The 26,217-nt window shown below is 48.2% G+C and overlaps 2 protein-coding genes across 3 annotated transcripts; both read right to left on the bottom strand.

The window, feature by feature from the left end:
- Positions 1-11,073: 11,073 nt before the first annotated feature.
- On the bottom strand, positions 11,074-13,093 carry LOC136513286 (uncharacterized). The gene is made up of 2 exons (XM_066507279.1): positions 12,955-13,093; positions 11,074-11,669 (listed from the first exon to the last, which is right to left on the bottom strand). The coding sequence occupies exon 2, from the start codon at positions 11,665-11,667 to the stop codon at positions 11,191-11,193; it is 477 nt and encodes a 158-aa protein (XP_066363376.1). The 5' UTR covers positions 11,668-11,669; positions 12,955-13,093; the 3' UTR covers positions 11,074-11,190.
- A 223-nt stretch (positions 13,094-13,316) lies between these two features.
- Positions 13,317-16,663, bottom strand: LOC136513725 (putative glucan endo-1,3-beta-glucosidase GVI). Of its 2 annotated transcripts, none has more exons than XM_066507678.1 (2): positions 16,370-16,663; positions 13,317-14,490 (listed from the first exon to the last, which is right to left on the bottom strand). In XM_066507678.1, the coding sequence occupies exons 1-2, from the start codon at positions 16,485-16,487 to the stop codon at positions 13,517-13,519; spliced, it is 1,092 nt and encodes a 363-aa protein (XP_066363775.1). In that variant the 5' UTR covers positions 16,488-16,663; the 3' UTR covers positions 13,317-13,516. The 2 variants fall into 2 exon arrangements, with proteins under 2 accessions (XP_066363775.1, XP_066363776.1); XM_066507679.1 differs by lacking the exon at positions 16,370-16,663 and adding an exon at positions 14,588-14,699.
- Between the last annotated feature and the right edge of the window lie 9,554 nt (positions 16,664-26,217).

Here is a 26,217-nt window from a genome sequence, read left to right as displayed (position 1 = left end):
TAGATCAGATCTAATTTGATCACAAGGGATTCCACATATTTTGGTTCATACATATTCCTTATCAATCAAGTAGCTAAAGTATCTCTGGGCTATATGCCCTCTCAGTTATACAACTCAGACCACCCCCGGCGAGCTCATCAATTATACCTCTAGCGAGGGTACTGTGGCTTGTGTACCTTCGAGATTGTAAGGAACATTTGATGGCTAGAGGGGGTGAAAGCCTAATTAAAATTTCCTTCAAGGCAAAACACTAGCGAAAATTGTTAGAAACAAAGATGAGCCCTAAAAAGCACTACTAGCACCTAGTCTAGCAAACCAAGCAAGCACTCCTACATACACAAGTCTACTATCAAAACTAGCAACTAGCAACTACTCAAACTAAGCACAAGAGCTACTCAACAACACCACCACAAAGAATAACTAGGCAAACAAGCTAGTGCTACTGTCAGGTTCATAAACTCGGGGTCCCTCGTGGACCGGCCTCCCAACAAAGGCTCGGCCCAAGCAGACAAACGCACAACTCATGGGCCAGCCCAAGTACCTAAATGATAGGCCAGAGGGCGATTGAATCTCTGACCGGGAGGCCTGGCCGAAGAGGAGCAACACCCACTTTCTGATTTTGGCCCACCTCTCTGACTGGAGCACTCGCTTCGGTCTCTAGCCCACCTCCGGATGGCCTCTCCGATCGGAAGGCCTGGCCGAAGCACTACTTCCGACTCCGACCCACGTCTCTAACCGGGGATGTGCCAAACCCCTGCTCATGGCTCTTCTCCGACTAGTGCGATCAGAGCCGACTGGGACTAACCGACCTGGGACACCCGCTCAGAAAGGACCAAGGAATGAACAGAGAAAGCAAGGTAGGGCGCACAAGTCAAACCACGATACCAGGGACCATACTCTATACACCTGTAGAAATAGTACTCTACAACCTCCCTGGCACAACAGAGCCCAAACAGTGTTGTAGGCGCCGACATTTTCTCCTATAGTATTATGACCGACATTAACTCCCATATGGTAAGGCTCCCTCACATGCCTCTGGGCATCGACAGTGTTGTGGGCGCTGGCATTTACCATACCGGGTGAACATGGTGAAACTCCTCACATGCCTTTAAGCATCAACAGTATAGTAGGTACTGACATCTGCCATACCTGAACAAGATGACGCAACCTCCCACGTGCATCTGACATCCAACAGTGTTGTGGCTTCCTACCATCATCCTATACCCACCGGCATGGGTAACAAGGCTTAGAAGCATACGTACTCTCTCCCTCTTACTTGTAAGGTCATCCCCTTCATCTATAAAAGGGGATGCACTCTCTCCCAACAAAGAGTGATTCCAGATTCATTAGATAGATCAAGTTCACTAGCACATAACAGCAAAACCACTAGGTTCAAACCACGAGCACACGCTCGAACACTTAGCTCATAGAGGAGCTCTTGTCACTCTCGACCCTTTCGACCGGAGTCCGACCAGACCTCTTGTAGAACCCATCTTTCTCCTTCTCGTTTGTAACCCCACTGCAAACTTTGAGCACCTGGACTCAGGAATAAAGTCATCGACCGACTCAAACTGGACATAGGGCACATTGCCTGAACTAGTATAAACCATGTGTCATTGAGTGCTAGGCCACCTCCGATCACAACATATGATAAAACTACAAATATTTACTTGTTGGTCACTTTCTGCACTGACAGTTGGCGCCGTCTGTGGGGAAGACGTTGTACGTTCAACACTTTTTGGTCATCGGATGGCCCACTTTTCTGCCACCTTTGCCATGGCGGGCTTAGGCGATACGACTCGTTTCGGCTCACTAGAGTTTCCCGCTCTCCTACCTGTTGGGATGTGGGTTCCACCTGTTTTCGAGCCATCCTAGGCCTACCTCTTTGGAAGCCTTGACTTCATCGTCGACCGGCTCGGCATACTACACCTCCGCGAGGAGGCACTCGTTCCGGCGCCCGTCGGAGGGGCACCCTCCATCAGCTCTGGGACGTACGATGACTTGAACGATGAGACATCTGCGCTTCATTCCGAGCAAACTCTCTGCTCAAACCCCGCTATAAGTAATGTACATATTGTTATCTACTTACTATTCTCTATCTTCCGCCGATTACCCAGAGGGACCCGTTGCCCCTGCCGCGACCGCCATACGACTGGTTCCCCTACGGCCTCGTGTCTCCCGTAGACGCGTACGCCCAGGGGCTCCGAAGGATGCCGGAGCTGCCCCCTCTCATGTCCGAATTCGTGGGGATGGCGAGCTATGCTCCCACCTATTTCCTCGACCTCATGGATGATGATATTGAGAGTGACGGCTCTAGCATCGGTGACGTGGCGCCTAGCCACCGTCCATCCTAGAAGTGCGCTATGGCGGAGGCTCTAGGACAGCCATCGGTGGTAACGGAGTCCTTACAGACTCATGCCCCTCCGAACCCTTGTGCAGAGACCCCTGAGCTCACATAGGAGCACGGCGAGGAGCTACGACAACAGTGGCTGATCCAGCCGCCAATTGCGCCAGTACGCTCGGTGCACCACACTACGCCCCGTGCGCATAAATTGGTAAGCGGCGCCAGCGCAACACCATGGATAGGGGAATGATCCCCCATAGTTTGCTCGAGCCAATCAGAACATTGCCGCTGCGGCAATGCTTCTGCGTGGCCTTCCCAAGCCGAACGACCCCCAGGACAGGCGATCCACCGAAACCTCCAGGCACGAGTGTAGACTGCCGACGTTCAACAGGCGGAGAGCTCCGCATCGCGACACCGACTCGTGGCCTCTCTCCCCACCAGGGGAGTAGGGACGCACTAGACGAATCGCTCCACCTGCTCAACGCTACAGCCGCCAAGCATGGCACAAGAGGCCGTATCTATGCCTCGTCTTGACTTGGCGACTGCTCCGCACCGACCGCCTGTACACGAGCGGCTCGGGCCAAACCAAGACGCTCGTAGTAGCGACCGGAGTCCCAGCCCGGATGGCCCGAGACCATGGACCTTTGTCCAACGCCTCCAGCGAGCGTTGCTCCTGCATTGCTCCAATGGAGGCTGAGGCAAAGGCAAGGCCAAGCGCCAGGATTAGGACGAGGGCCCCTCCACGCAAAAGGGAAAAAAGAACAGAAAAGATCACCGTCGACTGGCGAACTCCGCGTTGGTCGCCACGGCTGATCACACGGGCAAGCAGCCCCAACAGGACCTTCTATGCCACTTCCACGAGCTCATGGAGAGCCCATGCACCAACCACACCTACCCCATCAAACACCTCTACAAGGACTACGAGCTCCTCAAGCGCCTTCTGCGATAGGTCGGCGGGCCAAAGGAAGAAAAGGGAGCAGAAGTAGCGGCCAATAAAGGGGGCGTAGCGGACAAGGATCTGGATGGCTGAAGGTTGAAGTGTTCTGACCGGACGACAATGACGACATTCTCACCAAACGCTTGGAACAGCTATGTCGTTTTTCTTCCCCTAAAATTCAGTCTTACCATTGTTTACTTAGCGTTTGCTCCTATAAGAGCACCCTGACCCGAACACTTTTTGTCCTGGGTCGCTCAGGGGCTCCACAAGGGTGCACTACTACCTCTCTTTTTTGTTTATTATCATATGGTGAAACTCCTTCGTACCCGAACAAAAGGTAGTTTGTTTCTTTAATTTGCCTTACGTAGCTTTGCTTTAAAATATTCCGACCGATCGCACCCCGCCTCTACCTACGGTTACGAGCAGCTGAGCCTTGCGGGCCACGCCCCAGGCTCCTAAGGTTGCAGCCTATGGGACGAACAGGCAAGTATGAGAAAGAATAAAAAAATTATGCTAAGGTAAAACTAAGGAACAAAAGGGACAAGCTTCCCCGAACGGAGTAACTCCATCACAAAAAATGAATCAAGTGTAGTCATTAAAACACACAAGAACGTTTACACGGGGGCTCCCCCATGAACTTAAACATTTTTCATCTACTAAACTACTTATACTTTACAAAGCTATTGGGGCGGCTCGGCGGCATCTGCTGTCGGTACGACCGACGAAGGCGCGGGCTGCTCACTCCCCGGTGGGACCACATTCGGCTCGGCTGAACGCGGGGCGACGTCCTCCCGATGCACGCTTCTAGCCATGTCTTCACGGTGGACATCCATCACCCACTGCGCAGAGACTTGCTCTGCCACCAAGCTTGCATGCGGCGGCAAGCTCTCCCCGAGCGATTGGATGTCCCCCGTGCTCAAGCCATCGGCATACCCGCTGCAGATAGTGGCAAAGTCCAGGTTCGAGTGGTACGTCGCCACCAAACTCAACACCCCCGACGCTTCGTAGAACAACCTGCTTGTGAGATAAGGGCCCGGACCTCATCTGGAACCTCCGCCAGCTAGACGGCGGGCGCGCTAGTACTTGGCATCGACCCGAAGACCTCCGAGACGACAAGCTGGGCAACATTACGGATCTGGTCAAGTTCCCCCTCGAGAGCATGCCAGACTTTAAGGGACTTGGCCAGCTCCTCTGCATTCTGGCCAAAAGTCGCCTTGATCGTCTCCAGGTCCCGCTCCAACGACTTCACCTTTCCGCCCAGCTCTAGAAGAAGGGCGACAAGCTCAGAAACAGGCTGAAGGAAGAAAACCAACACGACAAAAAACAAAAAAGGTATGTATCGAGGTGAAAGTTCTCAAGGGTGGAGAATTCCTCCGCCTACCGGGCCACCTGCTCGCGTAGCCGGGCGCTCGCCTCCTCCGTTCCCATCACTTGGCCCCGAAGCACGAGCAATTCCTAGTTTGCCTCCGACCGAGCCTTTTGCTCCGACTCCAGGGCCTTTCACACCAACTCCAGGGCATTTTGCTCCGACACCAAGGCGCTCTGCTCTAACTCAAGGGTCTCCAGGGATTTTTGGAGCACCGCCTCGGTGTTCATCAGGGATTTCCGTAACCCCGCCTCGGTATCCGCCTGGCGGGCCTTCACCGCTTCAAGCCCCCGCTCGACGATGGTCGCCCACTCTATTGCACGCTGCTCCTCCACCCACACCACGGTCACCTCGGCCGCCCGGTCCTAGGACTCATGGCGGGCGGACTCTAGCTGACGCTCAAGCTCAGCCACCCGGGCATGCTCCATCCGGAGGAAGCGAGACTTGCGGGATGAGATCTCCTTCAGACCCTACAAAAATGAAAAGCAAGCTTGCTGAGGCAACCAACAAGAGACTCAGAGGTCAAGGACAAATACAGGAAACTCACCTCCACGGCGAGCTGCAGGTCGACCTTGACTAACTGTTAGGCGGACTTAATAAGCTCTTGGCCGTCCTCGAGCTTCATCGACAAGTTGGCGAGTTCAGACTCCATGGCAAGTTCTTTCCCCCCAAGGATGTCCCAGAGCTGACACTCCTGCGAATCTCAAAGGACGAACCACACCTTTGTCGAGTCCTCAGGGCAGGGCCACTCCAGGTTACCCTCCGGTAGCCCACCGGAGGGCCCAGCCTCCGACTGAACCACTGCCAGCTCCCGCAACGACACCGGTACCTCCACCACGTCATCTGCCTCATCGTCGGATGGGATTTCCACCACCTCAGTTGCACGGGTGAAGGGTTGATATGTCAGACTAGAGGAGGGGTGAATAGTCCTTTCTAAAATTAATTGCGTCGACTAACCGAAACAAGTGCGGAATTGTAACTATCGGTCTAGCCAAGACTACACCCCTCTATCTATGTTCTCTAGCACCTTCCAAAGATATTGATTAAGCAACAAAGGTGCCGAGCTAGCTAGAGCTCACCTAACCAATTCTAGAAGCAAGGTCACACAACCCTATGCCACTAGTACTTCAAGCAACAAGGGAGCTCCTACACAAGCTAGTAAGCAAAAGCACAAAGCCACCTAAGCTCACTAGCAATGCTCAATAACAAGGCAACCAATGCCAAATTAGAGAGCGCAAATACTTAGCTACACACACTAAGCGAAGTGACTAACAAGGTTACACAAACCTAATTAGCCATGCAAGGGAGCTACTTCTATGCTACACAAGCAAGAAGGTAACTAGTAAGCTACACAAGCTAACTAGTTACAAGAGCAACTACACAAGCACAATGTATATGAAAGTAATTACAAGCTTGTGTAACAAGGATGCAAACCAATGGGAAGAACAAGGTTGACACGATGATTTTTCTCCCGAGGTTCACGTGTTTGCCAACACGCTACGTCCCTGTTGTGTCGACCGCTCACTTGGTGGTTCGGCGGCTAATTGGCATCACCCGCCAAGCCCTCACGTCGGGCACCGCAAGAACCTACCCTAAAAGTGAGGGTAGCTCAATGACACACTCAACTAGAGTTGCTCTTCGCGGCTCCCGCGGGGCGAGCACAATGCCCCTCACAAAGCTCTTCTCCGGAGCACCGCACAAGCTTCTTGCGGGCTTCAACGGAGACCGCCACCAAGCCGTCTAGGAGGTGGCAACCTCCAAGAGTAACAAGCACCACCGGCTTGCAACTCGATCACCTAGTGCCACTCGATGCAACCTCACGATGCAATCGCACTAGAGTCTCTCTCTCACACAATCGAATGATCACTATCAAGTATATGTGAGATGGAGGGCTCCCAAGCACTACTACACAAGCCACCAAGGCTCTTGTGTGCTCAGCTACCGGCCCAAGGCCGACCATGGCTTCTATTTATAACCCCACGAACAAATAGAGCTGTTACCCCTTCACTGGGCAAAAGTCGGGACGACCGGACGCTCTGGTCCGATCGATCGGACGCTGGACCTCAGCGTCCGGTCGTGCGATGCACGCCACGTGTCCCCTTCTTCAAACACTGTTCATCTGATCTCAACGGTCTTCTGACGACCGGACGCACCAGCTTGAACTGACCGGACGCAGCAACCCCAGCGTCCGGTCGTTTCCAGTAAGGTACTGGACATGACTGGACGCGTCGCTGCTGCCACCGTGCTAGCAACTGACCTAGGCCTCGAGGCCGCCACACGTCAAATAGAGCTAGGGGAGAAAACACAGATGAGCCCCGTGCAGCCCTCGCCTAGTCTGCCCCAAAGTAGACAGGGTCATCTCAACCTTCTCGTTCGATCCTAAACCTCTGCCAAGCCCATAGAATCTCCATCGAGGGGAGGCCGTCAGGCCACCCGGGTCAGTCTCCGGAATGACCCAGACATCTATCGGGTTGTAGGTAAAGGAGGAGTGAAATGTCACAAGAGGGCTATGCCGACCCCGTCACGAACGACGGACCCAGATTCCACTCGATCATACCCATTAGCGAACTCACCGAGCGCGTCACTCAAGCCTGAGCGATTGGGACAAGGGACAAAACTCAGCCCCTCTGGTTGTGCGAAACCGAGGATGGGGTAAAGCACACAACTCAAACCGACCCCTACCAAAAGCCCGATAGGGCTCGAGGGCTCAATGAACACCAAACGCCTGGGTCTACGACCCCGAACTCGCCCCATCCCTCGGCTACGCTTTGACTACACACCAAACACCTGGGTCTGCAACCCCGAACTCGCCCCATCAAGATCCACGAGCTCCGGATCGCTCGATCCCTAAACTAACTAACTAACTACCTCGGCTGCATAGGCTGCACCGAGGCCAGAATCCACGACTCTGACTTGCCCAATCCCACAGCGCGCACCGACGCTAAGACCCACGAGCTTCGTCTCGTTCGATCCCTAAACTAACTGTCTCGCCCGATTCCACGGCGCGCACCGACGCCAGGATCCACGAGCTCTACCTCACCCGATCCCAAAACTAAAACGCCTTGGCTGCGCAACGACGCCTTGGTTGACAACTTCGTCTCGACTAAAAAAACATGCACATATGCCCACTGAAAACACCCAGACGATTCTGCCCGAATCGCCCAGGGGCTCGGGGGCTACACCCGCGGGTACGCTCGCGCGCACCCGCCGACAAAATGAAACTTCCCCCGCTGGTAAAATGAAAAAACCCCAGACGATTCTATCCAAATCACCTGGGGGCTCGGGGGCTACGCCCACGGGTGCGCTCGTGCGCACCCACCGTCAAGACAAAAATCCCTCAGACGATTATACCTGAATTGCCCGGGGGCTCGGGGGCTCCTGTCGGGTTCATAAACTCGAGGTCCCTCACGGACCAGCCTTCCAACAAAGGCTCGGCCCAAGGAGACAAATGCACAACTCATGGGCCGGCCCAAGTACCTAAATAACTGGCCAGAGGGGCGATCGAATCTCCGACCGAGAGGCCTGGCCTAAGAGGAACAACGTCCGCTTTACGATTCCGGCCCACCTCTCCGACTAGAGCACTCGCTTCGGTCTTCAGCCCGCCTCCGAACGGCCTCTCCGACCGGAAGGCCTGGCCGAAGCACTACTTCTGACTCTGACCCGCGTCTTCGACCGAGGATGTGCCAAACCCCTGCTCACGGCTCTTCTCCGACTGGCGCGATCAGAGCCGACTGGGACCAACCGACCGGGGATGCCCGCTCGGAAAGGACTAGGGAATGAACGGAGAAAGCAAGGTAGGGCGCACAAGTCAAACCACGATACCAGGGACCATACTCTATACACCTGTAGAAACAGTACTCTGCAACCTCCCTGGCACAATAGAGCCCAAACAGTGTTGTAGGCGCCGATATTTTCCCCTACAGTATTGTGAGCGCCATTAACTCCCACACGGTAAGGCTCCCCACATGTCTCTGGGCATCGACAGTGTTGTGGGCGCCGGCATTTACCATACCGGGTGAACATGGTGAAACTCCTTACATGCCTCTGGGCATCAACAGTATAGCAGGTACCGACATCTGCCATACCTGAACAAGACGATGCAACCTCCCACGTGCATCTGACATCCAACAGTGTTGTGGGCGCCTACCATCATCCCGTACCCACCGGCATGGGCAACAAGGCTTAGAAGCATACGTACTCTCTCTCTCACTTGTAAGGCCACACCCTTCATCTATAAAAGGGGATGCGCTCTCTCCCAACAAAGAGTGATTCCAGATTCATTAGATAGATCAAGTTCACTAGCACACAACAGCAGAACCACTAGATTCAAACCAAGAGCACATGCTCGAACACTTAGCTCATAGCGGAGCTCTTGTCACTCTCGGCCCTTCCGACCGGAGTCCGACCGGACCTCTTGTACCCCCATCTTTCTCCTTCTCGTTTGTAACCCCACTGCAAACTTCGAGCACCTAGGCTCAGGAATAAAGTCACCGACCGACTCAAACTGGACGTAGGGCACGTTGCCTGAACCAGTATAAACCCTGTGTCATTGAGTGCTAGGCCACCTCCGATCACAACGTATGGCAAAACTACAAATATTTACTTGTTGGTCACTTTCTGCATCAACGGCTACTAAACTACATGAGCACAAGATTGCACAAAGTAAAGAGCAAGTGTAGATTACACAAACCATGGGAAGATGATGAAACGAGATTTTCCCCGAGGCTCGATAGCCAGTTGGCTACCTACGTCCCTATTGAGGCCTGTCCAAGGATCAATGCTCCTCCGCAAGCTCATTGATCCCTCAAGTTCGGCTCCGACATGAGTGCTTGACTATGAGCCAGCTCAATCACGAGGTACGCCACAAAGCCTCCATTCCAGTAGAGTTGCTCTTCGCTTCCTCTTGCGGGGATGATCACAAGCGCCCCTTACAAATTCTCCTCTGGAGCCCCCGCACAATCTCCACACAATGCTTGACAGAGTTCGCTGCCTCCAAACCATCTAGGTGGTGGCAACCACCAAGAGCAACTCTCAAATCAAATGCACTAGATTTTCTCCAATCTCACGCAAATGTGATTTCAACTAAGTAAATGGGAGTGGAGTATTCTCTTGAGCTCTAATAGGTGTTGATATTAGATGGAGAGTGCCAAGAGAGCCAAATAGTCCGGCCACACCTTCTATTTATAAGCTCTCAACAGAACTAGCCGTTATGTCCTTAATAGGCTTTCTGTGAGGCCATCAAAATCTTTCGGTGGGGTCACCAGAGAATATCACTGGAGACCCCAACAACTAGTTCAATGACTACTTCAAACTAGTCGTTATATAGCCTTTTGTCCGGTGAGCCTTCTCTGGTGCCACTAGATTATTCCGGTGAGCACAAACATTTGAAAATGCATGCAAAACGACTCTCTAGAAACAAGCCCCGGTGATCACTCCAATGATTGCCATTGGAGAATTCTGACGCGTTGCAGAGAGCATACATATAAATGTTTTTCGGCCACTAGAACCTTCCAATGCACCCCACTGGTGTTTTTGTTGCCCTATTTTGAAAACTCCCCTGGTGAGGACCGAAAGAATAGGATGTGCTTGAAAACTTCACTGTTGTCGACCTATGAGCCTAAGCTCCACTGCCCCTAATGCTGGGAGCATAGGACTTTTTCGGTGACCTTAGCATAATGAAAACAAACGATTGGACCAATATAGATGGGGCGCCTAAGCTCTGGCGCAATCTCTCCGGTGGCCACGAGACTTATCTGGTGAGTGTAAAAACACTCGAGTGAGAGCATAGGGTCAAGATGTCTGATTAGAGGGCGGGTGAATAGTCGTTTCTAAAACTTAAACGCTACAGCTATCCGATAAAAGCAGCGAAATTAAACAAATGGTCTAGTCCTGGCTTCACCCCTCTTTTCTTTGAAAAAGGAAATAGAATCCGCAAAATAAGGTCGCCTTCCTCCCCCTGTCCAGAGATCTTTCTGAGCTCGGTCCACTCATGACACAGAGTTGGTCTCGCCGTGGCCAAGGGAGGTGACATGCCCGTTGATGCACTCTTCGCCGCTCGTACGACTGATCCGCTTCATCGTGCGCACAATCGTTGTCTCGACTCACCGATCCCCCTCTAAGCAGATCGCTGTGCTGAGCTGCCGGTCTCTGTGGTCAAGAACCTGTAACCATTTCTCTCTCGAAAGAAAAAAAAAGAACCTGTCACTATTTAAATGCAAGGGAAAATAACAGAGGAGCAATTCCGAGGCATGCACACCTGTTGTTCAACGCTGTGTGGTATACACACCAGGGTGCTCCGAACATGGGTAAGTATTGTCGAGTCACTGAGACACTGACAACTGCACGTTCTATTCAAGAATTTGGAACCTACCAACCGCATATTGCAACTCTGTGGCCACTCATCAGCAGGCGATTGAAACAGACAGGAAAACATGCTGGATTATACATTCCTCAGACATCCAACAGAGTTGAGAGCTATACAACAGACAACATAGAACCGTCATCCTCATGTTCATACAGCACTGAAGCAAACAGAATGTAATGTTACACACAAAACATTGTGACAAAAAGTTCATACGCAAGGAAGCTCTCCAGACACATATGGCAGAAAAGAAGGTTTTCTGAAGGCTGGAGCTGGGCTACAGAAGACAGTTTGCTTCCATCATCAGCCTTCTCCCCCTTCCGTCCTAGTCCAGGATGTGCTGGCGCCTCTTCCTCGCCTTCGAAATCGCGGGCGTCCCGCAGCGAGGCCTCGAAATCGGTAGAATCAATTGCTGTCGGGAGGAGGCTACCAATGTCGTCCTTCGCTCCGAACCCACCAGCTCGTATGACGTCCTCGGTCGAGATGGCAGCTTCCATGTTCACATCAGCTTCATGGCCATTGAACGGACTGGTGTTTCCATCATCTGAATCTGGAAACGGATTCAAGGCCTCTTGAGATTGGCTTGGAACACTGTCTGTCACTGCATCCGGGTTCTTTTGTTCAGCTTGCTGTTTATTGCTGAAGTTCTTCCCATCCATGCCTGTGCTGAATTAGTAGATGTGAGATTCCTAGGCAAGAATACACAGGAATAAAATGGTTAGGGCCCCTTTGAAACGCAGAAATTTCACAGGGATCAGTTTTTCACTAGAAAATCGAAGGGCGTACCCAGTGCAGAGAGCTCCCACTCGGGTCTGGCGAAGGGTTGTCGGTGGCAAGCCTTACCCTCGCCTGTGCAATGCGAGGAGACTGCGTCTCGAACCCGGGACCTTCCGGTCACAGGCGGTAAGACTCTACCGCTTGCACCGAAGGAAAAAAGAAAATTTCCCACGTACCAAAGGAATGTGAATAAAGGAGCATCCTACTGCTAAGTGACGTTGTGTATACATCATAATTATTATCATTGAATCCAAGGGTGACTTCCACATAAACAAAAGAAACTAGTTCCTGCAAGAACAATGAAACTAAAATCCTCTCCAAAACAAGGTCAAAGTACACAGTTTGAGCTAACAGCTGGCTCCCCAAAATTTCCACTGGAGTATGGTTTTCGTCGTAAGGAGACTGTTTTATCTTTTTGACACAAACTGAACAACTTCAAACGGTTTAAGTACAAGAAGAAATTCCTAGCTTATTGTGAATCGAAGTGTGATAATTGTCCACTACTCATTGAGGTGGAACTGAAAACAACATTGCCCATAAACCTCAACCAGGAAAGCTGAATAGATAAAATCATTTACAGTTTCAGCTTAAGCTTAAGCTTATTCAATACTTCACTAAACCTAAAAAGAGAGAAATTTCCATCCAGATTATTAAGGTTGGCACTCCGCAGCTCTTTAGACAAACTGTGGGCCAGTACCAATCTAACAGTTCAGGCATTCAGCATAAAGCCATTGCAATTGCAACCACAAAGTTCAGTCAATTTGTGGCTCAGTTGGAATCCAGTGCAAAGTTGTTACAGTCGCAACAAGAACAGTGTTAGACACCCAATGCACCCCCAATCGCCAAGACGCTGTAACAGAACAGATTTGCCACTATCTGTCCAAACAATCCCAACACTGCCCCTCCTAAGCAACAGAGATCGAGAAATCCCCAATCAACACACCTCCATATCTCGATTATCGAGAAATCCCCAATCAACACACCTCCATATCTCGATTTCCCAGCAAAGCTACAAATCAACGCGCGCCGGCCGCGTCCAGGAGTCCTGATTTGCGAGAGGAATACTCCGGCGACCAAGCAAGATATCCCGTCCCTAGTCCCCACGAATCACTAGGGCAAGCCACCCGAAGTACGCGAGAACCCAACAGATACCAAAGGCATCATCGCACCTGCCGGGTTGACGAGCAGACTCAGCTTCGGAGGAGGAAGATTCAGGAACTCGCCGCCTCTTCTCCCGTCCTCAGCTCTTCTCTCTGCTGCGATCTGCGCTTCGGCCGGAGAAGTGTGGAATCGTTTGTTTCTCTTCGGCCATCAGTCTTCACCACACCAGGCTGGACCGCCACGTGCCGAGCGAAATGGGTACGTGGCGGGCTCTATGCGACCGCTGAGCCCAATGGGCCAGTAAGCTGGGCCACGGTTCCCTTTCGCTCAAACGTTGTTGAGCCCAATAGGCCAGCGAACAGATTCACATCTCCATGATTGCTCAAAACAAAAAATGCTGCTCCATGAACAGAACACAAAAAACGCAGCAGAACACAAGTCGAAGTGGTCAAGTAGAGACAGAGACGCATGGCATACTGAAAGAGTACTACTGTATGTCTGTATCTGCTGAACAAATGCATCACTAATGACGACAGTAATGTGCTAAACAGATCCATGGCGGGTAACGCCGTGTACTGACATGCACTGTACACACGGACAGGCTAGTGCTACTCCAGAAGCAGAAGCCTACTAGGAAGAACCCGCCGTGAAGTCGACGTGGTAGACCTCGCTCATGTCCGGCTGGAAGAGGCCGAAGTGCTGCTCCACGCCCTCGGCCTTGCCGTTCTCGTTGAACATGGCGAACAGGTACGTCTCCACGGCCTTCCCGGGCCGCCGCGGGGTGCCGCCGCCGACGTGCCGCACCACGTTGTTGTTGTACGCCGCCGCGTTCTCCACGGTGGCGCCGTCGCCGCCGCCGCCCGACGGCCACCCGGTCTCCGACACCACCAGCTCCAGCCCCTGCACCCCGGCCTTCTCCACCGCCGCGTGCGTCGCGTCCACGATCGCGTCGAACATGTTGGTGTACACCACCCCGCCGTCCGTCACCGACGACACCGCGCCGCCGGCGTCCGCCGACAGCAGCGCGTACCCGAGCGCCACCTGCCCGCCGCTGCCCGAGTAGGCGAAGTACGGGTACACGTTCACCAGCAGCGGCGCGCCCCTGGACGACAGGTACGACACGATGGGCGCCATCACCGGCGCGGCCGCCTCGGAGAAGGCGCCCTGGGACGGCGGGTACGACGTGCCGAGCACGCTCGTGGCCACGGCCGTCGTGACGGGGACTCCCGTGACCCCCGCGGACCGGAGCGCCGACTCCAGGTTCTGCATGGCCGGGAGCACCTGCGCTGCGGTGTCCCCCGGGATGACCTCGTTGCCGGCGTTGATGTACCGGAACTGGACGGTGCCCGCGAAGGGCTGCACGTTGGTGGCCACCCACGACGCGGCGTAGGATGGGACGGACGCCAGGCGCGGGAGGTCCTCGTTCAGCGTGCCCAGGACGACGCCGATGCCGGAGCCGCGGAGCGCGTTCAGCACGGACGTGTCCGGGTGGAACAGCCGCACGTAGTTGATGTTCTTGGCCTTGTACATGGAGATCACCTGCTCCGGCGCCGGCAGGTTGTTGGCGACCATGCCGTAGTTCACGCCAATCGCACCCTCAGCTCCTGCGTTTTTAGTTTGATGGGTCAGGATTAGATTGGGTCATCAATCAGAACAAAAATAGAGTGACTTTGATCCTCAACAGAAGTAATCATCAGTTACCACAAACAAAATCTGCAAACTCAAAACTGTTGCCATTATGAAATGGTGAAGAAAAACGTAGCAGGTTGTGGCTTATTCCAGAGCAGAGCAGTGAAGGGAGTAGTTGGGGGAAGCAGCCAACAAATCTACAGACTACAGGGGACGAGCTACAACTACCAAATTTCCAAAGTAATTCCGTGCACAACTCCACGTCTCTTTACGTTTTTCTACATAGGATTTGCAATAACCAAGACCAACACCGTCACTCATAGTACTTGTAAAATAAGCAATGGATATACCTTTTGAACTCGGTGCCAAGGTCAAAGATATGCTTGTGAAAAGAAGAAAATACACCTTCGTGTCAAGGGTCCAAACACATCACTTTCAGTTCAGTTGTTAAAATAAAGCTCAAGTTAATTTACTAGACTGAGCAGCTTAGACGATGGATTCTGCGGCCAAAAGTCTCATATAGTTAGGCTCATAGCATGTCCAAGAGTCCAGCTACTATAAGATGCCCTAATTAGTCTAGATTCATAGTATTATTACAATGAGAACACATAAGAAAAATTGTTCAATGATGCATGGGCGAAACAGTTTATATACACAAGATGCCCTAATTTTCTTGTGATTTTTTTGGTTGTCTGATGCATTGGGCAAGCCTATGCAAGGGAAATTCCGAAATAAAAAAGAATTGTGCATATATATGACATAATTCGTATCAGCTGCAGTGTTTCCCTGTCAAATTAAGATGATATCGACATCTGACGGGAGACATAAAGCCCGTCTTAAAAGGGCTCTGCCTTTCTATTTCGTCACGCAAAAGTGTGCTCGGCTGATTACGGCTACTATAAATCGGGTGAGATGTACTAACATCTAATAACCAATGATAAAAATATGTTTTTATTGACATCTTTGGTAGGCCTTGGCCCAACTTTTCACACTCTACTGGCCGACGTGCCGTTTGAGTGAAAAGGACAGGATTGATCTAGTCTAGTGGCAATAGCAAACTAGGAGTTGGTCAGTAATTAGATACAGTAATTTGACTGCATCAAATCAAATGTATCGTGCACCGTAACAAACATGAGTTCATTTCCAATGCCTGTCCTGCTACTAGATGAAGTGGTAAAATATCTTTTGCGTCAAAAAATATGAACGAGTAAAAAGATAGAATCCAAGCCAATCCCTGCTCTACGCTGTTTGGTTATTATAATTTCCAGGGAGACCCAACCAAGAACACAAAGGATAAACCTGTTAACCACCTCTACGGCTCTACCAGGAGGCAATAAACTTATCGGAACCACAGCCACTATTTGGCGCCCTCTTTATCCTAAGGTATCCCCCATTACGGAAAACGTTATCCTAATGCAGGTGCAACTGCAAAACTCAGATCTAAGAAACACCACCAACCTGAGTACCTGACCACCAACCTGAGTACCTGACCATTTGAGAATTGGGATGCAGGACCAGCAAAATTGCAGTGGGAAGAAAGGGAAAGTATCAAGAACATATCTTGAATAAAGTTTAGCTAGACAACAGGCTACTGAAAGAGCTCGACATGAACTGAAGAGAACAGAAGGAAGAGCGCGGGCGAAACTGGACTAATTAATCAAACGAAACGAAACTGCAGCCCAAGTGTCAATTGGCGGACTAACGCACAGTGCCGCACGGGCAAGAGGAACGCCATGGGCGGGCAGAAGAACGCATAGGTGATAGGTGAACTGCTCACATCACATGAAGAAGACGGAAGAAAAATGAACTGAAGAAAGTGCAGGTGAACTGAACCGTCGGACTGCAAGCACTCACCCTGGAAGGTTGCCAAGGAGAGCAAGAAGCTGCAGGCAATAACCCATGGCGCAGCCATCCTCATCGTCGCCGCGGCAGCGGCAGCCGTCATCCTCGCACCACCACCGCACGCCGTCATCCCTCAGAACAGCGATCAGAAAGCGCAGAGCCCCTCTTCTTCTCTGTTCTCTCCTCTTCTTTCTTGTTGCTTGAAAAAGGCCGAGAATTTCTCTGCTCTGCCTGATGTCTGAACTCTGAACTCTGCCCTGCCGGCTGCCGCGCTCTGCTCTGTTTATATAAGGCAATGACGAGCAGGCGACGGGCAAGAAGCCGAGGAGAACTGCTCTGTTTACGTGCAGGGACTGGGAGTAGAGTAGTAGTGCCGTAGTGGGCCAAGTATCCAACGGGGGCAGCCACCGAACCGCACGACTCGGCGAGACAACTGCAGACACGCGCGCGCGCGGGGTCAAGCGAGCGCTGTGCGGCCTGAGCAGAGCTGCGGTTAGATACGAAACAGTTCGGATGACCGAATCGACGGCGCGCTCGATGAGGGGGTCCGTTGGTGCTTTGACCGGATGGTGATGGTGATGGCGGTGATTAAAGGCGGGATTAGGATTCATTCACGCGTGATCTGGTTGTATTTGGAGAATCAAAGGGGGAGATATATGGGGAATTTATCTGGCCTTTGAGTGACTATCGGCTGAAGATTACTGAGTATTTTTCGGATGAATCTCTGCGTAATAATAACATACAATTTCAACGGTCTGTTTCCACGGGTTGCAATGGATATTTGCTGTTCTTTTGCGAGACCACAAGGAAGATACACAAGTATCCGATTTGTAAACGGAAATAAATTCAGAACACTATATATGCACTAGTTTGCATAAACGGCATTTCCATTGATAAATAGGTACTCCGTGCATGCACAAAAATGATTTACTCCATCCCTTCTCAAAACAAGTGACTTTTTAGGTCACATGGAGTTTGCCGTTCTAGATTTTACTTGGTACTCAAACATACCAACAATATGTAATATATTTTTTATTACTACTTTCAAAGAAAAGTCTAGTTGTATCACTTAGGAAATTAAAACTCAATACATATGCCCTGTTCGCTTGTCTTATGAGCCGCACTATTTCAGCGAACGAATAATATTTTTCTCTCATAACAAATCAGCGAACAGTACTTTCAGTCATGACTTTTTAGCAAAGTGAACAGGGCCATAGGAGCCTTATTTGAACTCAAATTCTAAGGCCTTATTTGAATGGACTAGGACTGGATAATTTATATGATTTAGACTTTGGTAAGTGAAGCTGCACCACAAAAAAAAAGATTAAAAGGTGCTTCCTAACAATAATTCCTAGGATTACTATCAAAGGTCCAACAAAAGAAAGAAAAATAAGGGCACTGAGATCTACTTCCTCCATCCACGAATACAGTACGGGGGATACAGATCAATGGCGAGGTACGAGCTCTATTCAAGTGCAGAAATATTTAAATTTACATATAACCCAAATGAAATTTACGTACCAGCCTTCATGTTTAGATCATCGCGGTAGGCAGCTTCATCATGTTGTACATGAAGGATGACAAATTAAAGGAGGAATTAACATTAAACAATTGCACCAAGATCATACTTTATCTATGGAGAAATGAAGGTTATTACCTGCATTCATGTTGAGATCAAAAGGTGCTCGGTCTTCATTCAAGGTTGCATTATGTTCTTGATCTTGGACAACATGGATTTGGCCTTCCCCAAACTCAGAGACAGAGGCATCTTCTCCTTCTTTTGCAGCAGAAGCTTGGTTTAGATCAGGTATTTCAGCTTCTTCATCTTCTTCAATTGGCGCTGAATTCAGATCTAAAGGCATGGCAAAGGTTAATTCTGTTTACCTCTGTCAAAAAAAAAGTTAATTCTGTGCCTTTGCTTGACTTGTTTGTTGATTTCGGTTGCTGGTTACACTAGCTGTTTACACAGCAATGGAGGATACTATACTTGGCACCAGTGAGAACAGGCGACAATAAGAATGTTTTGGCGATTGTGGTGATGGTTTTGATACAATTTTTGCATTGGCTCCAAACTGTATATTAGTGTCCCCGAATTATATAATGCTATTCATGGAGGACAAATATGGCAGGAATTTACGCTGGTGGGATTTTTTTTGTTGGCACTAATCTCCTGCGGTACAATTTTATCAAAAACTGCCATTTAAAGCATGCGTTACTCGATCTATCACCTGATCATAAAATCCAACGACCACAATAGATAACCAGCAGGCTTTAATGAGTATATTTGTGGAGGGAGAAAGTATTATACTATACGGTTTGGCGTGTTTACGTTTTTGAGGATATCGTTTTCATGGATTCCGATCGTTATTGTTGTATTTTTTTATCAACTACTATCATTTTCGAAACTACTGGAATATCGGTGTCATATGTGTTTCAACAATATCATATCGATTTTTCTTCAAAAAACAATATCATATCGATTTCGTTTTCGAGAAAAAAAAGTGAAACTGAAAGTGATTTGGCCTCCTAACGATAGTTTTGGATCGTATTCATCCCTACGTAAGCACCTGTAACTATTTTAAGAGGTGTGGCCAAAGGGCCTAGCCCTGCAAGGCTGCAACGTGTACGAGGTGACAATGACATCATCCCACATAGCCCCCTTAGCCTTGCCTAAGGGGACGTTTAGTTCGGCCAACTTTGGATGGCCAAACTCTGCACGGTAAAAGATTTTATACTGTAGCATTTTGTTTGTATTTATGAATTATTGTCCAAACATTGACTAATTAGGCTCAAAAGATTCGTCTCGCAAAGTTAAAGCAAACTGTGCAATTAGTTTTTGATTTCATCTACATTTAGTACTCCATGCATGTACCGTAAGTTTGATGTGACGGGGAATCTTTTTTTTGCATAGTGCCAAAGTTGGGAGTTTTGGGAAACTAAACAAGGGCTAATTGTTGAAATAGCACATGTACGACTAGGGAGGACTCATTTGGAGTAATGACCAATTAAGGGCTCAGTCACAAAAAAAAAACCAATTAAGGGCTCGTTAGTTTGGTTCAGTTTCGTTCCTGTTCCTGTTCAGGCCCGGATATAGTGGTTCCAGGTGTGTCACTCCGATCGGTTTGGTTCTGGAGGGTAGGGGAAGTCTTCGTTCCGGACCGCGGAAGCAGAAGAGCATATCTCCATTCCAGCCTTTTTTTTTTATTTCAAGACACATCTAAGCGTATACACATTTCTAGTCTAATTTGACTTCAAATCAGACCGTATCGATCCAGATGGAACAGGCCGTGTTTTGGGCCGTTCCGGCCGAACCGAACGAGCCGTAAGTGTAGGATGATATGATCATGATGTACTCCTAGCTATGACGTATAAATGGGACAAAAGAAAAACACTCTCGGGTCCAATTTGATTCTACAAAATCCATATCAAAGCAAGGTCCTGCCATGCTGCCAAGTTTTTCTACCCGATGTAGTCGTGTTACGTGTTTTCTTTCAATTATTTTTGGCTCATGCATGGAAGTTTTAGTAGACTACCTCCGACGCTCGTGTGACCCCACATGTCAAAATATATAGACCGAGTCAACTACAGTATATCGCCTGTTCAGTGCAACTCTGATGTAAAAGGTTTAACTCTCATGTAAAAGGGATTGTAGTATATATTTGATGCGGCACCTGTGCTATAGGGGCATTGTAGCCGGAGCATAGGGGGAGTAAAAAAATCTGGCTCCACTAGCACTATGAGAAAAAGGAGAGAGTAGAGAAAAAAGAGTTTCTGTGAATAGTATATGAACAATAGCTGTGTCCGGGAAACCGGCGGGAGCTTCACCAAAAGAGGCCAAAGAAACAACACCCTAGACCGCACAAAATACATTTTAAAAAAGCAGAGCCATATCTTTAGCTAGTGTCTACAACTATCGAGACGAAAATACCTAGATGTATACTGTATACGCATGCAGATTTGTAGATGGAATAAAAGTCTCGTCCGATCCAACACCAAAAGATTAGGTCACCAAATGAAAGATGCTTGTACTGTACTTGAGATGTATATTATGATACCGATTTATGAGCCCACAAAGACCACAAACAAAAACTATGGCGGTTTATTAGCAAGACAAGATGGCCCGGTGGAGCACGAAAACAAAAAGATCAACACGCGGTTATAGGCCTACCGCTAGTCCGCTACCGCCTACCGGTGTGTGTGTCCCATCTGCATGCATAGTCCATGCATTGTCATGATCTGGAGATTAGGTGCAACGTATAATCCATCTACGTACCAACCAACCTGATGCATGATGGTGAACATTTCTTCACGTCAAATTAACCTCTCCCGTGAAAGATTTCCTCACTTGCCATTCTCGTCATGCACGCCTATAGCTGCGAGCTACTACAACCCAACAAGCATATATGCCAATGCACGCAAGCAATAATTCAGTTCGCAAGGCATATAAAAAGCTGACGAAACAAGGAACACGGTGCTAGCTTCTCTTCTTGCTCTTGAGGTGAAAAAACAAGAACAGCCGCTGTACAACACGTACTACGACCTCAAAAAAGAACATGCTAAACGTACGCTCTGTGTTGAAAGCGACAAAAAGTAAATATAAGTGCGAGCAAATTTAGGCCCTGATTTCCGCGCTACAGTGTTGAAGAAGCCCGAGCCAGGTGAACCATAAATCATTCATTTTGCGTTGAGAGAGAAAAATGATTTATATGAATGATGTTGTTACAGCTGTTGTTATAGGAGGAACAGGCAAAAAAAAACTATGCTAAAACAGACTCTTAATTTACGTAGGAGCTAGACAGTAAAGAAAAAAAATTAAAAAAAAAAACTAGGTTCTAGTTCAACTTCGACGATGCACGAGTCCATGGCAAAGTGTGCGTTCTTTGTTTGTATGTATTCTATTACTGGTACTGGTTTATTACAGTGGATAAAAATGGGGTTTGGTGAAAAGGTCACTATCTAATATATTTGTAGTAGATGGTGCATGGGAAAGCGGCGCCGTTTGCAAGCTACGGTGAGCTAGCAGCTGGGACACGCTCTTGTGCCCGTGTGTTATGTGCAGTGCAGCCAGCGGCCGTGTGTTTTCTTGGCTGAATTTGGTGTCACGCTGACTAATCAACCATATGCACAGTGTGTCCAATGCTGCAGTGCAGGAGCTGCACGGCAGTTCCGTGACAGTTTTTGGCAGCTTATCAGCCACAATCTACATTATTTTTTCTCACAATAAAATAGCTTCAGCCGGCTTATCAGTCAGCTTTAATATCAGCCAAACAGACCGTTAACTTGCGAGCGCGTGCAGCGCTCGTAAGATGTGTACGTGTTTGTCTGCTATGCCTTTTCGTGCCCGGACTTATCAGCCATGGTACAATATTTTCCTCTCATAACAAATCAGCACCAACCGAGCTTATCAGCCCATCAGAAAACAGACTGAATATCTGCACGCAACGCACCATCACTTATTGGTTGTGTGCACACGTACGTACGTACACGTACTATTACGTCAAAGCTAGTCGGCAGCAGAGATACATGCATTTTTTTTAAGAACAGGAGGGGCAAGGAGCCCCTACTGAATATTAAATTAAATTAAACTTGCAGTTAGTTACAGAAATACAGTAGCAAGAGAAGAAGGCTATGGAACTAAGAAAGGGAAAAAGAAAAGAAACAGAGAAAACACAAAAGGCCTCCAGTTTAGTCTAGATGACTTATCCATTCCAGAATTTTTGGGAAGTATTTTTTCTTTGCCCTGCTGAGCATCAATTCTAGCTCTGATCTAGAGATAGCTTTGCATCCTTGTCCTGAAGAAGGGGTTTGTCTGAATATGAGATTATTTCTACTCATCCAGATTGCCCAACAATGAAGAATTATGATCTCCATGAAGAACTTCTGGTTAATCTGGGCTCTGAAGTATTCTTGATTCTGAACAGAAGTAAAACTGTGATTAGTTTGAAGACCAATTTGATTCCAGGCCTGTGCTGCAAAAGGACAATCGATGAAAAGATGCTCAATGGTTTCTTCAGCTTGTGCATTACAGAGGACACAGTTAAAACTCTCTAGTTCCATATGTCTTCTTCTCAACATACTCCTGGTGTTCAGCCTGTTTTTAAGAATGAGCCAGAAAAACACCTTATGTTTATTTTAGCATGAGCTTTTCCATAACCACTTGTAACTAGCATGCAGTGGTATATGCCCACTAAGTTGCCTATAAGTCCTTGAAGAGGAAAAAGCATTTGAACCCCAGATAAAGCTCCACATGTCTTTTTCTTCACTCTGTTGAACTAAAACCAGAAGTTGTTGCAGTTGTAGAAATTGAGGGTAGGCTTCTTCAGAAATAAGGAAATGGAAGAGATTCTGAATGTTTTCTGTACTGTTGGCTTCTGCAACTGTGATTGTTTTGTTTTTGGCAAAAGAGAAGAGTTCAGGGAAGCTTAGCTTAAGAATGGAGCCCTCCCATAAATCAGACCAAAGAATGCAGGTCCTCCCATCTTTTAAGTCCACTTTTGCTATACCTTTGAATTTATCTAGAAGTCTGATGATGTCCTTCCACCAGAAGGAGCCTTTATTGTTGCTAATTGGCAGTCGATCATTCCTATAATGAGTTTCCCAAACCAATTTCACCCAAGGGATCTCCTCTCTATTAAAGAATTTGTGAAGGAACTTGAGGAGGAGTACATCATTCCGAGTTCTCAAATTCAAGGCTCCTAGACCACCTTCTGATTTGGATCTGCAAACCATTGGCCATGCTGCACTTGCTGGTTTTTTAGAGTTTAGGTTTGACCCCCTCCAGAGGCAGTGCTTCCTATATTTATCAATTTATTCTATCACTGTACCCTGAAGCTTGAAAGTGCACATTGCAAAGGTTGGGAAAGCAGAGATGACAGAATTAGTTAACTGCAGCCTACCAGCTTGATTGATTGAGGAAGAGGCAGCAACCAGCCTTCTTTCACATTTACTGACTAAAGGGGAGAAGTCAATTACTCTTGTCTTTTGCAGACCCAAAGGCAGTCCAAGGTAAGTGAAGGGAAGGCTTCCTTTCTGACAGCTGAAAGTTCTTGCCAAATGATCAAGTTTTTCCTCTGAAATATTTATTGGAACTATCATGGTTTTATTGTAGTTCACCCTTAGCCCTGTGGAGGATCCAAATGACTGTAGTAATGCCTTCAAGGCAAGCAGCTGTCTAGCTGAGGCTTGCATGACAATTAGTGTGTCATGTGCATATTGAAGTACTGGGAAATCAGAAGAATATTTGAGCTCAATGGGCAGTTTGAGAATTTATCTTTCTCTGGCCTTGTTCAGGATTGATTGTAACAAATCTGCTACCAGTAAAGAGGAGAGTGGGTCTCCTTGCCTTACTCCTCTCCTGCAATGCACAGTTTTCCCAGGCATACCATTTAAGAGCACTGAGGATGTGACTGACTGAAGGAATGATTTGATCAAGTTTTGCCATTTCAGCCCAAAGCCCTTTTTCAGAATTTGTAGAATAGCTTCATGTTCTACTTTGTCAAATGCTTTTTCAAAGTCCAGTTTTAGAATCACCAATTCTTTCTTGGATTTGTGATAGATGTGGAGATATTCTAAGGCCCAAGCAATGCAGTCCTGAATTGTCCTCTTATTCATAAAACCATACTGATTTTGATGGATCAGCTTTGGTATCACCTTCTTAAGCCTATTTGCCAGTAGCTTAGTAATGATCTTCATTGAGGTGTTCAGCAAAGAAATTGGTTTGAAGTCATTAATTTAGGAGGCTCCATCAATTTTGGGAATGAGAGTTATGTATGAGGAGTTAATGCTTCTCAAGCAGCTGGTACCTTGTTGGAAAGAGTCACAAATATCATAAAAATCTTGAGCAATAAACTGCCAGCATTTCTTAATGAACTCATTGGTGAAGCCATATGGACCTGGAGATTTATCGTTTGGCAATTCAGCAATCACACCATCAATTTCCTCTCTTATGAAATCTGTCTCCAGATCAGAGAGATCAATTACTGTTGGGAATAGATTTTCTAGATCAAATAGCATGCCTCCAAATTCAGAGATGCCCAACCTCTGTTTGTAAGATTCCGAGATTAGATTTGCCTTATGCTCATGCTGAGTGTGCAAGATATTATTATCATCTAGAAGAGAAGCAATTGTGTTTTTTTCTATGTCTCACAGTTGCATGTGCATGAAAAAGTTTTGTTCCAGCATCTCCATCTTGAACCCATCTGATCTTAGCTCTCTGTTTCCAATAGATTTTCTGCATTTTCAAAATTGAGACCAATTTGTCATAAAGCAAGTTCCTAAAATTCCATTCCTGAATGCTCAAGTCTCTTGGTAACTCAGTGGTCTCAAACAAGTAGACTAGTGATTTGACTTGCTGAATGAGCTTCCCTAAAGAAGAGAGATTATTTTTCCAGACTTTCAAAACCCCTCTCAGGTGCTTGAATTTTGCTGTAAGCCTCTTTGCAGGATCATGTTCCTGTGAATGAGTCAACCATGCTTGCTGAGCAGTGAGCTTGAATGAATCAAATTGCAGCCAATAACTCAAATCTAAATACTTGTTTCTGCGGTCGCAGCTTTGCTCTGCCATCACGGAGCCGATCTTGGTCGAACCTCCACGTCTCCGTGTTCCTAGGAGGCATCCTGCGGTTGAATGCACATTCTCACCGCCACGTCGTAGCGGGAGGCTTGCGGCCAAGAGCAGATGCAGAGCCTCCAACCCGACCGTGCAAGCACAGAACGTGTTGATGGCAAAATGGGGAGTCCGCAAGCGGGATCAGGCGCCGCAGGCCGTTGCGGAGGGCGATTTCGATGAGTACATGGCTGTATTCGACGAGCCTCTCTCGGAGTCCAAGCGCGAGGCAATCAGGATGCTCTTCCCGGCAGGCTGCGCGATTGACGGCATCCAGCTGGTGGAGGGGGTGGAACTTGAGGTTTAGCCTACCTCTGGGTATCCGCCATAGGTCGTCCAATCGTTGCCCATGGCCTAGTTTACTAGCTCGATGTCGCTCGGCCCGTTGCTGCTCTTAGTCTCTCTTGTGGTAGTAGCCGGGCTTCGTCGTAGTTTTCTTTAGTTTCGCTTTTTTCTCCTCGCCTAGGAAACCTTTGGTTACCTAGTGTTGAGCCATTTGTTATTTGGTTTGGTGTTGTCTACTTCCTCTTAATGAAATACGTGCTACACGGCACGTTCGAGAAAAAAAAATCTAAATACTTTTGCTGCTGGGATAACAGTGTTAATCTCAATAATGCAAGGCCAATGATCTAATGTTTCCATAATTAGAGACTTGGCAGTAGTATTAGGGAAATTGAGAGTCCAGTTAGCTGAGGTGAAAAACCAGTCAAGTCTTTCCAAGAGGGGCTCTATTTGCTTGCTGGTCCAAGTGAATTGCCTTCCCAACAAGGGAATTTCCACCAATCCCAGGTTACTGATGGCTTCATTGAAGAGAAACATTTCTTGTACGTCTGCACCCTCTTTGTTTCTATTTTCTGGCCTCCTCATTAGGTTGAAGTCCCCAACAATTAACCAATCTAAGTCATCTGGTGTCTGAATATTTTTTAACCAGTTTAGGAACTCTCTTTTCCCATGAAAAGTGCATGGAGCATACACTGTTGTGAGGAGCCAGGCAGCTCCATTAAGCTGAGAGGTGAGTGTAACAGACATGGCAAATTCATTCTGAAAGGCTAGCTCTCCTCTAAACTGTCTGCCTTGCCAAACAACTAAAATTCCTCCTGAAGCCCCATTGGAGGGAAGATGAATGAAGCTGTCAAAACTTGATGGGTAGAAATTTCTAATAAAGGGCAAATCAAAGTTCTATATTTTAGTTTCTTGAAGACAGACAATGTTACACTGGGTTTCAACTACTTTATCTCTGATGGAGTTCCATTTT

This window comes from Miscanthus floridulus, chromosome 16, assembly GCF_019320115.1.
Source record: "Miscanthus floridulus cultivar M001 chromosome 16, ASM1932011v1, whole genome shotgun sequence".
Taxonomy (NCBI): Eukaryota; Viridiplantae; Streptophyta; class Magnoliopsida; order Poales; family Poaceae; genus Miscanthus; species Miscanthus floridulus.
Note: the sequence above shows the minus strand (reverse complement) of the source record. Positions and strands in the feature narration are given on the sequence as shown.

Excerpts from the sequence above, each read along its gene's own strand:
- LOC136513286 (XM_066507279.1), bottom strand. The coding sequence starts at position 11,667 with ATGGATGGGAAGAACTTCAGCAATAAACAGCAAGCTGAACAAAAGAAC.
- LOC136513725 (XM_066507678.1), bottom strand. The coding sequence starts at position 16,487 with ATGACGGCGTGCGGTGGTGGTGCGAGGATGACGGCTGCCGCTGCCGCG. Across the intron at positions 14,491-16,369 it reads CTCCTTGGCAACCTTCCAGG|GAGCTGAGGGTGCGATTGGC; the intron begins GTGAGTGCTTGC and ends CTAAAAACGCAG.